A 12,854-nucleotide genomic window follows, 5' to 3' on the forward strand; every position below is an offset into this window, starting at 1 on the left:
CGGGAGGCGCCAGTACTGGGCTCGGGAGGGCCGGGGCTTTGCCAGACCCCGCGGCAGTGCACCTGGGAGGAAAGTAAAAAGTTCGCCTAGGAAAGGCATCGTTTTCCCTCATTCTCTTTATGGCTGTCCCCACCCTCCAAAGACCGTGGTACTGGAATGAATCTAAATCAAGTTGTGATTTAGATCAGCGGTCTCAAACTTTAAAGTGCATACAGTCATTTGGGGTTCCTGTTAAAATTCGCTTTCTGATTCAGCAGGTTTGGGGCGGGGCCTAAGATTCTGCATTTGTAACCAGTTCCCTGGTGCTACCAGTGTTGTTAGTCTACAGACCGTACTCAGGTAACAAGGATTTAGATAACTAGTTTGACTACTCCAGTGCTAATTTGCACCCTGCACCCACTTCTAAACACTAACTTCCTTCCCCCACACCACACGTACACCCCTGGTGCACGGTCCACTCTTCAGCTCTTTGGGAAGGGTGGCAAAAATTATACGCAATTGTCTGACCACATGTTTCAAGCAGCCTTTGAAATTGAATAGTGGGGGGAGGGGGTGAAGGTAACAATAAAGTCATTACAACATACAGATATTATCCCACAGTACAGTTCTCAAGTGTTTAATAAAACCTTCATGTTATGAATACTGTTCTAAATAGAATATTAGAGTTTAGTATTGTGTGTTTTAGGTGTAACAGTAGAATGAAATGATACTTGTACTTCTTTGTTGGATTTAAACTTGCAAAGTGAGGAGGTTTTACAGTGGAATCCTTAGAGCAAGGGCTGGGTTCAGCCGCTTCCCAGCCTTTGTGACCTTGGCCAAATTACTCTCTGCCTCGGTGTCTTCATTTTCAAAATGGAGGTAATAATAGTAAGGATCTTCTGAGATTGTAGAGAAGATTACATTAGTTCATGCACCTAAAGTTTTGCTACTCAAAGTGAAATCCAAGGACCAGCAACACTCACATCATCTGGGAACTTGTCAGAAATGTAGAATCTCAGGCCTTATCTCTGACCTACAGAATCAGGATCTGCATCTTTACAAGATCCTTAGGTGCTTCCTCTGCAGGTACTTGGCACACTGTTTAGCATATCATAGCAGTACCAGCCACTGCTTCTTTAAACAGTGATTTTGTTGTTTAGAAAAAACAAAGCCACGTGATTTCTTCATGTTGCATATGTGACAAAAATCCAAAATAAAAAGAACTTTTCAAACCTTTACAGTCTCTGGTCAAGTGTGTGAGGTGATCAGGTTACTTCACTTTCAGTAACAGCCCCTAGTTCCCCAACAGAGCACTATTCCTCCAGCAAAAGACCTAACTCTCACTCAGAATATCTGCCTGGGGAATGGAGAGACCTCAAGTTTTAGGAGTCTGCACCTTCAGCTTCTCTGCTTCCAACTTGGTTTGCGGTTCCACGTTTGGTTCTTCTAGGATTTCCTCAGTAGACATAGACTGAAGGGGTGTGTCACTCTACTTTTCCAAGTCCTGGAGAACAAGCAAGTTTTAAATACTTCGCCTGAAGACTGAGAACAGAGATCGTTATAGATCCAAAGGCGAACAGATACCTGGATTCAGTCAGGTCATTTCTTATGACTGATAGGGCTGAAATACCATTCTAGAGACAAATTTCTCAAATGGATGAGCATCAATATGACAAAAAACTGTATTTACTGTAACTGAGGGGTAATAAGGGTGAGTGTCAGGGTATATAAAACAACCTTACGTTATCCAAAATCCTACATTACTCAAGGACTTCAGACTTCCCTAAAGATAAAATTCTTGTTAGGCTGTTTATAAGCAGCTGTCCCTTCAACCCTGAAAAATGCAAGTTACTAAAACCCAAGATGGCTTTACATAAGTTTTATACTTTTAAATGATCAAAGGCAGCCTAAGTTCTTAGGGTTGTTGCTCATAAGAGGGTACAAAGCACTGATTCCAAGTAACTTGCCCCTGTATTGGATTGGTTGGGGGTCTTTTTAAGTTATAACACAAGACCTCGTTTTGTCGTAACAAGGCTTCTAGAACTCTGCTGTGCAGTGTGGTAGCCACTAACTACATGTGGTCATGGAGCATTTGAAATGCCACTAGTTCAAATTGAAATGTGCAGTAACACTGACACTGGATTCAAAGACTTTTGAACAAATAAGTACAAATAAGTAAATGGAATGTAAAGTATTTCAATAGTTTATTACATGTTGAAATGATAGTATCTTAGGTATTTTTAGTTTAAAAATATATTTAAGTTAATCTATTTCTGTTCACTTTTTAAAATTCAGCTACTAGAAAATAAAATTACAAATGTGGCTTGCATTTATGGCTCACATATTTCTGTGGGACAATGCTCCTCTAAGCAGAGCTCAGCAAACTTTTTCTGTAAAGGGCCAGATGATAAGTATTTTAGGCTTTGTGAGCCACAGCATGTCTGTCACATAGTCTTGGTTTTTTTGTTGTCTTTTTTTACAATCCCTTAAAAATGTAAAAACCATCCTTAGCTCACAGGCTATACTAAAACAAGCTGTATTATGGGGCCCCTGGCTATCTCAGTCAATAGAACATGTGACTTGATCTCAGGGGTCATGAGTTTGAGCCCCACATTGGGCATAGAGATTACTTAAAAAAAAAAGAAAGAAAGAAAGAAAAACAGGCTGTAGGCCACATTTAACTCATGGGCCATAGTTTGCCAGACCCTAACCTCAACAGACCAGCTAGTCTGAGACCTTTAATATCCTTTAAGAATAAACATAAAGCTTTTAAATTATAAGTAACTGGACAGTCAGTATCTTGCTTTCCTGTAGAAAAGACTTTTTAAAAATTTTCTTTAACTTCATACATGTTCTTCAAAACTGAATGATGTGGAACTTTTCTTTCTCTCCTAGTCATCTGTGTATTTTAAGCATTCTTATGAAGACTGGCTGGAAAACAACGGATTGAGCATCTCCCCTTTTCACATAAGATGGCAAACTGCTATTTTCAATCGTGCCTTTTACAGTTGGGGACGGCGGAAAGCAAGGATGCTTTACCAGTGGTATTCTTCATTTTCTTATTTTGGTTTAAATTGGTCATTGTGATCATGAGAAATGCTTGTTAAATGAACTATTTCCATTATTTTCCAATCTACTGAGTTTTAAAATGTTGGCAGTATACAACTTTTCTGGTTTTATATGAACTTAGGAGATTACATCATTGTGCTTTTGCATACATCAAAAATCAAGGTTCTATATCTTGATCTGGCTGGTAGATACATGATACACATGTAAAAATTCTGTGAGCTGTATGTTTGAGACTTGTGCACTTTACTATGTAAGTTATACACTACTAGAAATGCAAAAACAAAAGAAATGCAAAGAAATTGGAGCATTTTCCATCAGGAAACTAATTCTGTAAAATTCTGTCCCCCATCATCACACATAGAAACAAGGGTCCTGGGAGTCATAGGATGCCCAAAAGTCTGCAGGCTTTCCCCTGTACTTCTTTTGTGATACCCTTCCAGGGGAATGATATTTAAAATATTTTCACAACCAGTAAGGCATATACACAAACCATTTGGGAAAATGGCCAGCTGGATTGTAGCAGCAGGGTTCTGGAGTCCCCTGGCCATGCCAGGCATACCCCTTTAATTTAGCAAATTTCTTCAATCGAGGAGCATGTAGTGTTTATTGTTAAGAGGTTTATAATGATTTCTGGGATACCGTAGAGATTGACAGGTTTTGTAGTTGGCAGAATTTCTAGTGTGGGCACAGGAGGCCTTTGTCTAAATTCCTTTTTGCTAGAAATTTAGCTCCAAATGGAATAGAGCTAAATGTAAATAATCAGATCATTAAAAAGCAAAAAACGCAATAGCAGATCAAACAAAATAGAAGGTAATAATAAAGAGCAGAAATCAGTGAAATAAAAACAGCAAAATCAGCAAAGCCAAGTGTTGGTTCTTTGAAAAGATTAATAAAACTAATAATTGCCTTCCATAATTAAGAAGAATAAAAGAAAACACAAGTAACTAAAAAATCAGAATTGAATGGTTAGTATCAAAAAGATAAAAAGTAGCAAGCATTAGCGAGGATTCAGAGAAAAGGGAGCCCTAGTGCACTGCCGATGGTAATATAAATTGGTACAACCACTGTGGAAAACAATATGGAGGTTGGTCAAAAAAGATGAACTAAAATACCACCAGATGGTAGTAGCTACGCTTGTGGTGAGCACAGCATAATGTACAAACTTGTTGAATCACTATGTTGTACACTGAAACTAATGTAACATTGTCTGTCAATTATACTTCAATTAAAAAAAATTAAAAAAAAAGAAATACCATATGATCCAGTAATTTCACTACTGGATATTTACCCAAAGGAAACAAAAACACTAATTCAAAAAGATAGAGGCACCCCTATGTTTATTTCAGCATTATTTACAGTAGCTGTGATATAGAAGCAGCCCAAGTGTCCATCAGTAGATGAATGGAGGGGCGCCTGGGTGGCTCAGTTAAGTGCCTGACTCTTGACTTCAGCTCAGGTCATGATCTCAGGGTCATGAGATCGAGCCCTGTGTCAGGCTGTGCACCGGGTGTGGAGCCTGCTTAAGACTCTGTCTCTCTCCTTCTCCCTCTGTCTCTTGCCACCTCCCCATGTTCTCCCCCCCACCTCAAAAAAAATAAATAAAAAATATTAGTCTTAAAAAAAAAAGACGCATGGAGGGGCTCCTTTGTGGCTCAGTCAGTTGATTGTCCGACTCTTGGTTTCAGCTTGGGTCATGATCTCATTGATCATGAGATCGAGCCCTGCATCAGGTTCCACACTCAGCAGGGAGTCTGCTTGAGGATTCTCTCCCTCTGCCCCTCTCCCCACTCGCTCTCTCGTTCTCTCTCTCTAGAATGAATGAATAAATCTTTTTAAAGAAAGATGAAGGGATAAAGAAGATGTGGTATATATACATAATGGAACATTAGCCATAAAAAAGAATAAGATCTTGCCATTTGCAACAACATGGATGGACCTAGAGGGGGTATTATGCTAAGTGAAATAAGTTAGACAGGGAAAGACAAATACTGTATGATTCCACTTATATGTGGAACATAAACACAAAACAAATGAACAGCCAAACAAAAACTAAGCAGAGTCTGAAATACAGAGAACTAACTGTTAGTTGCCAGACGGGAGATAGGTATGGGTGAGATAAAGAGGATTAAGAGGTACAAATTTTCAGTTACAAAGTAAGTCATAGAGATGAAAAGTACAGCATAGGAAATACAGTCAATAATACTGTAATGATACTGTATGGTGACTAAGCATGCTGAGTATTGAATAATGTATAGAATCGATATGATGTATAACTGAAACTAATATTATATGTTAATTGTACTTCAATTTAAAAAAATCAGAATTGAGAAAAAGGCACATTACTGCCTCTTCCATAGACGTTTTTAAAAAATGAAACTATTGTGAATGGTTCTATGCCTATAAATTTGACAATTTAGATGAAACAGACAAGTTCCTTGAAAAACACAACTTAAAGAAGGCTAGAAAATGTAATAGATTATTCCCAACTATAGAAGGGTAATTTGTAATTATTTAAACAGTAGAAGGAAACTGGTGTTAAATTTTACCATGTTAATATTTAAGCTCATCACAAAATATAGCTAAAATAAAATGCAAACAAAAGAATTGGTAGAGGAAAAAAGATATGGATATCTATCATGTCAAAAGAGCTTTCATAATTATATGAGAATGAGTTCAAAACAATTCTGTGTAAACGGGCAAAAGACATGAGAGGAAAGAAACTTTTTATTGGGAACAATATTCAGCCTCTTCAGTTATGAGAGAATTACAAATTATTTCAGCTGCTTAAAGAGCTCAGTGCGTGTGCTTTGGTTACTTACCTGAAGTTCAGGTAGGAAAATGAGGCCAAAGTAGTGCAGTTTTTAGCCATCATTTTAAAGCTGGTCAAAGAATTTGTTAATCCACGAATTGTAAGGAATTATATGTTTACGTGATTCTGTTTCTTCCCAACAGGTTCAATTTTGGAATGGTGTTTGGCGTAATTGCCATGTTCAGCTCTTTTTTCCTCCTGGGGAAAACGCTGATGCAGACTTTGGCACAGATGATGGCTGACTCTCCCTCTTCTTACTCTTCCTCCTCTTCTTCTTCTTCCTCTTCTTCCTCCTCCTCTTCCTCTGCTTCTTCCTCTTCATCATCTTCCTCTTCCTCCTCCTCATCGTCGTCCTCCTCACTTCACAATGAGCAAGTGCTACAAGTTGTGGTAAGTACCTTCTTTTTGCTTTTTAAGTTTATTGCAACACAAATATGAGGTATTTCTTCTGGCTAGCATAACTCCTCTTCATGTTATAAATATGGAAATAGATGAAAAGTCTCATGATTTCTCAAATTACCTGCTTAAACAAAAATATTAATAGGATTATAGCAAAGACTTGTTGCAATATGTAGTACCAGTAGTAGTAGTAATAGAACAAATGCACCATCATCAAGACTGTCAACAATTACACAGATACTTGATTTAATTCATGTTGTCTTCTTGAGGTGTTAAATGATTGTTTCTATCAAGGAATGAGCTGGCCTATTTAAGATCTCTATACTGTATAAATAAATTGTATTTTAACCCTGTGTAAAGTGTTCCCCTTTCCTCTTCATGGCTTTCAGGCTCTAACCAATAATATCCTTTTATTTAAAAATATAAGACCTTGAATGGTCACTGTGATTTCCTGATGTGAAGAATAATGTGCTGAGTTTTACTCCTTTGACTATAAGCTATTTTAATAATTCTCACTTGAAAGCACATGTATAAACCTATACCTTACTGATGCATGTCTCCAGAGTACAGAAGGGTGCTTTACCATTGACTAACTTTTATTTCAAATTTTATATGTGTATAGTTTTTATTTCCATGAGTCATGGGTGTTATGTTCTTAATCATGCTCTTATTAATGGAATAGACTATGTAAGAGTTAGTTACTGATACTTTTTTAACTTTTATTCTTGTGGTTTCTACTAGGCTGGGCCACTGTGGGTAGATTTAGAAGTCATTTGTAGAGAATGATAATGAATCTCTCCTGTGGTCATAGCTCTTTTTTAGAGGTTCAAAGGATTCGCCAGATGAGGCCTCAGAAGAGATGATTTATTTCTTCAACATTTACTAAATGTATTCTGCCTACTGGCCCTATGCTGAGTCCTGCTTATATGGGGAACAAAATCCAATCCTAGCACTCATGGAGCTTTTAGTCTAGAGGGAGAGCTGCTGTGATTGTGCTACAGTTGGACAGAGTACCAGGTACTGTGGTACAGAGAAAAGGCATGCTGAGATGTCCCTGGCACTGGGAAGAAAGGAGAGGAGAGCTTCAAAGGAAGGGTGAGGAGGGTCCCCATAGCCTCTAAGGAAAGATAGCAATTGAGCATCCCAGTAACAGAGAGAACCATATTTGCTTATTTAAGATCTCTATACCATATAAATAAATTGCATTTTAACCCTATGGAAAGTGTTCCCCTTTAGGGAGGGGGGAATAATAGAATAATAATAAAACCTAGATAATATACAGTGCTTCCTGTGTGAGGTTTTTGTGCCCATTTTATTTTATTTTTGCAATGATCTAGAGGTAAATATCTCATCACAGATGAGAAAACCAAGGAAGAGAGGTGTTAAGCCACTTGCCTATAGTCACAGCTCGTAAATGGTGGGCCCATCGTTCACCCACCACTGACCTCAGAGCCATTATGCTCTACTCCCTAAAGAAAGACCAGTAATTCAGGGCGCCTGGGTGGCTCAGTTAAGTATCTGTCGGCCTTCAGCTCAGGTCATGATCCCAGGTTCCTGGGATCGAGCCCTGCATTGGGCTCCCTACTCAGTGGGAAGCCTGCTTCTCCCTCTCCCTCTGCCTGGGGCTCCCCCTGCTTGTGCTCTCTCTCTCTCTCTCTCTGCCAAATAAATAAATAAAATCTTTAAAAAAAAAAAGAAAGAAAGAAAGAAAGAAAGATCAATCAGTAATTCTTCAAGGAACTATAAAGTAACTTTCACCTGTGTCTAGGAGGTATATGGTATATGGTGCAGGAGATAAGATGGGAAATATTGATAGTGTCTCGGTTATGAAAGACCATTCTAAGAAGTTTTTATTTAGGGGGGCATCTGGCTGGCTCAGTGAGGCTGGAGTCATCCTAAACTCTCAGGCTACACAATTGGTTATTGTTTGCCACGGAAGAGGATAGTAGAAAAAGAAGCAGGTTGGGAGGAAATGTGATCATTCACCTGTCTGCTTAGTAGGATTAGAATGGCAAAGTGTGTTCAGAGACGAAATTATTTCTTCTTTCTGCTTCTCAGTTTATTCATAGAGCTCACAAAAATATTGACTCTTGTTAGGAGAGTCATGCTTCAGAACCATGAAAAAGTCAGCTGTCCTCTGTAAGTCCACTGTGCATATTTATGTATACAGTTAAGAATGTTATGTCTCCTGGCTTTAAGTTCTTGTAGCTCAGAGAATGTACTTTCTATTTACATTATAATTCCCTACAGCCTCTTTCAGTATTAATTCCCCAAAACCTGGCACTCTGTGTCATTGAGAGATCAGAATCCTGGTACATCTACTACCCTGTGTGATCATGGCCAAGACAGATGGGCAGTCACATATTGTTGCCAGCAAATAAGACCTACCATCTGTTAGTATAGTCACACACTCAAATCCTTACCTTATCTCATCATTACATCCATAAAATAATAAAGCAAAAGGGGCGCCTGGGTGGCTCAGTTGGTTAAGCATCCAACTCTTGATTTTGGCTCAGGTCATGATCTCAGCGTTATGAGATCAAGCCCCGTGTCCGGGCTGTGTGCTCAGCATGGAGTCTGCTTGAGATTCTCTCTCTCCCTCTCCCTCTGTCCCCTCCCCCTGCTCGTGCTTGCTCACTCGCTTTCTCTTGCACATGCATATGTGCACACATGCTCTTAAATAAAGAAAATCTTTTAATAATAATAATAAAGGAAAGGAACCAATGTCCTATTGAATCAAGCCTACTGATGTATTTGAAATAAAGGTAAAATAAGATGTGATATAGAGAGAATGTAGAAGAATTAATCTTAAGTACGTAAATTTAGAAGAAGGGTCAGAGAAGAGGAAACTACTGATCTAAACAGGCAGACCCCTAACAACGTGGAAATGGAGCAGGTATGTAGAAGAGCATACCCTGATATTCTTAGAAGGAGTTGCTTAGTAGGGGCTGAGTAAAGAGAACTTCAGATAATGAGCATCATAAAAATATTCATATCTTTTGACCATTTATTTCCACATCTAAGACTCTAGTTTTAAGGAAATACTTCCAAATTTGGAAAAAAAGTATTCATCAAATTCTTATCTTGACATTATTATTACAGAGAATTAGAAACAACCACAATGTGTAATTGAGGAATGCTTAAGTTATGGGATTGTCATACAGTGAAATATTATGCATACATTAAAAACGAAGGTTATGAAAACTAGTTTCATAACTAGGGAAAGACACTTGCAATTAATGAATTTAGAAAGTGATCCAAGCAGCATGGTTTGAATCTCCTCTTCAGTTACTAAAGGAGACTTAAAAGTGAAATTCCTCTATACACAAAGATAAATTCCAATTGAATTAAAATCGAAACAAAATCATAAGGCCTTGAAAGATAAAAAACGGGTTTCTGCTATATGAACACAGAATTAGGACGACATAAGCATAACATTAATGGCAGAAACCATGAATGTTGATAGATTTGATGACATCAAAATTTTTATATATCAAAAAACTAAAAATAAAATTAAAAGGGAAAAGAACTTGGGAATACATCTGTGGTATGTATTACAGAGGGCCGATCGTTGATATTCAAACTGATCTTCCAGAGCAGTAAGAACAGAAGAACACTCTTGGAGAAAAAAATAGACAAGTCATGAGTAGACTACTCACAGAAGACCTATTAATGGTCAGAAGTAGGGGAAAATTTGAGCTTTAATAATCATCAAAGAAATGTAAATCAAACAATGAGATACTTTTTATTTCTCTCAAATTGCAGATTTGGAAGATTTGAATAAATATAAGTTTGCCCAAGGTTATGGAAGGGTTTGCTTCTGGAGAACAGTTTGATATGTATCAAAGTCCTTTAAATTTTGTGTAATGATAGCATTTATACCCTCCGTGAAGCATAATATTAAACATGGGACAAGGATTATCTTATTTAATCCTCGAAATCACCCTTTTATGTAAATGTGGTTATTTCCATTTTAATAGTGAGGAAATTGCGATGTTGGGGGGAGTAATCCAAACTTCCTTGAGGTTACTTTAGCTAGTTAGAGATGGATTCGGAATGTGAAACCCAAGTGACATGTCTCCAGAGCCTGAACCAACCATGCTTGTCTAAGAATTTATTCCCCCAGGGGCGCCTGGGTGGCACAGTGGTTAAGCGTCTGCCTTCGGCTCAGGGCGTGATCCCGGCGTTATGGGATCGAGCCCCACGTCAGGCTCTTCTGCTAGGAGCCTGCTTCTTCCTCTCCCACTCCCCCTGCTTGTGTTCCCTCTCTCGCTGGCTGTCTCTATCTCTGTCGAATAAATTAAAAATCTTATAAAAAAAAAAAAAAGAATTTATTCCCCCAAAATATTTGAATATGTGTTCAAATATGTTTATCAAAGTATTTATAAGAGGAGAAACTTTTAAAACAATTAAATGCCTAACAGTCTTTTATAGAATGCAATACCTCTATTAAAAATTATGTTGAATCAGAAAACACTCATGGAAAAATGTTTATGATACTATTAAGTGAAAGGGGCAGGTTTCAAAACCATATTTGTAATAAAAGTATAATTTTTAAAAATGCATGTATACCAAAAGACTAGAAGGACATAAATTAAAACATTGAGAATGGTTTTTTGTTTCGTGTTTTGGGAGCAGGATTATTACAGGCTTCTGGGGCGCCTGGGTGGCTCAGTCATTAAGCGTCTGCCTTTGGCTCAGGGCGTGATCCCGAAGTTCTGGGATCGAGCCCCACGTCAGGCTCTTCCACTGGGAGCCTGCTTCTTCCTCTCCCACTCCCCCTGCTTGTGTTCCCTCTCTCGCTGGCTGTCTCTCTCTGTCAAATAAATAAATAAAATCTTAAAAAAAAAAAAAAGGATTATAGGCTTCTGTTTTTCTTTGAGTTTCCAGTTTTCCTGCTTTAAACACATTTTATAATTAAAGTAATAATAAGACAGAGGAGGAATTTCCTCTAGAAGGATACTTTTAGGGTCCAACTCCTGGACTATGAGAAATAGATGCTCAGTATGTAAATAATATTAATGATGCCTGGTGTGCCCCACTTAACCTAATTTATGGAATTTCTCCTTAGCAGATGACATAACTTGGGAGTGATTATTTATCTTACGAGGCAATTCTGGGTATCTAAAAAACTATACCATGCAGCCCTTACAATAGCAAACTTGCTTTGTGTATGCAGTGATATATACATGTACATCATCTTAGTAGCATGTGCTTGCAAGACAACTTCTCCTTCTTCATAGGGCCTTGACATGTGTGTATGTTCCAAAGAACTTACTTCCTGCATTAAATTTTAATATAATATGTATCATTTTGATACTATTTTTCTGACCAATGTACTAAACAAATTGATGGAATCAAAGAAATGGGAGGGCATGGTGCTCCCACTCCCACACCAATGAGGCACTTGATTACACTACCCTTAATTACCAGCGCTCATGTAACTCGAGAATACTAAAATGAAAACTCATTGATGGGAGGCAGGAATATCCTATATTACTCACTTAAGTACTTTGAACAATGCAGAGAAAGGACTAGGATTTATAACAAGAATTTCCAAGTCAGGCTTATAGGCCCTGAGGGTAGAACAGTTGTGAACTCTGTCACTGTCACTCCACATTCCCTGGTACTTTTCCAGGCTCCGTAATTCTTTCCCATGGTGAAGACTTCAGGAAGGGAAAGTTTCGACTTTTTAATCTGGTGTTTACTATTATCTTTAGATTGGTGTTGTGCTTAGTTCAAAAAAAACTGATGTTTTTATTTTTATTGTGATAGAAGTAGAGAATGAACCATTGATATTCATATTACTTTTACTTTTTTAGAAAAGGTTTTATTTTTTTTAAGATTTTATTTATTTATTTATTTGAGAGAGAGAGATAGTGAGAGCACAAGTGGGGAGGAGAGGGAGAAGCAGACTCCCCTACTGAGCAGGGAGCCCCCATGTGGGGCTCGATCCCAGGACCCTGAGATCATGACCCAAGCGGAAGGCAGCCACTCAACCGACTGAGCCACCCAGGCGCCCCAAGGTTTTATTTCTTTATTTGAGAAGAGAGAGCATGGGGGGGGTATGGGGGGAATCTCCAGCAGATTCGGTGCTGAGCATTGAGCCTGAAGCGGGGCTCCAGGTGGAACTCAATCTCATGACCCTGCAGTCATGACCTTAGCTGAAACCAAGAGTCAGATGCTTAACCAACTGAGCCACCAGGCTCCCCTACTTTTAGTTTATAGAACCTTCAGCCTGGAGGTTTAAGCTTTAACACGGAGTGAACATCATGGTTTCTTGGTGCCCAAGTATGTATTTATCATTGTGTCTGTGAACAGGTTCCTGGTATAAATTTACCTGTCAACCAACTGACCTATTTCTTCGCTGCAGTTCTCATTAGTGGTGTTGTACATGAAATTGGACATGGGATAGCAGCTATTAGGTAATAATATTTTTCTTTCTACTACATGTAAAAATGTTTTACTTAGGAGGGTTTATTACTAAAATCTGCTACATTTGATAGTTTTTTCTTTCTGTGGATATTGCCCAGTGCATATGCACATTATTTTGAGGTAACTTCTCTTTTATAAAGATTAACATATTGATGAATATACT

The 12,854-nt window shown here is 38.2% G+C and overlaps 1 protein-coding gene across 7 annotated transcripts in view; it reads left to right on the forward strand.

Moving 5' to 3' along the window:
• The window catches only part of MBTPS2 (membrane bound transcription factor peptidase, site 2), an 80,509-nt gene that overhangs the window by 486 nt on the left and 67,169 nt on the right, over positions 1-12,854 (forward strand). For all 7 annotated transcript variants that reach the window (XR_008958796.1, XR_008958797.1, XR_007188311.2 and 4 more), the window contains exons 2-4: positions 2,875-3,023; positions 6,001-6,247; positions 12,578-12,681. Coding sequence is in view for 1 of the 7 variants with exons in the window: in XM_026480195.4 (XP_026335980.1) it covers positions 2,875-3,023; positions 6,001-6,247; positions 12,578-12,681 (500 nt within the window). In the remaining 6 variants the exon portion in view is untranslated. The remainder of the gene's footprint in view (positions 1-2,874; positions 3,024-6,000; positions 6,248-12,577; positions 12,682-12,854) is intronic.

Source organism: Ursus arctos, chromosome X, assembly GCF_023065955.2.
Source record: "Ursus arctos isolate Adak ecotype North America chromosome X, UrsArc2.0, whole genome shotgun sequence".
Taxonomy (NCBI): Eukaryota; Metazoa; Chordata; class Mammalia; order Carnivora; family Ursidae; genus Ursus; species Ursus arctos.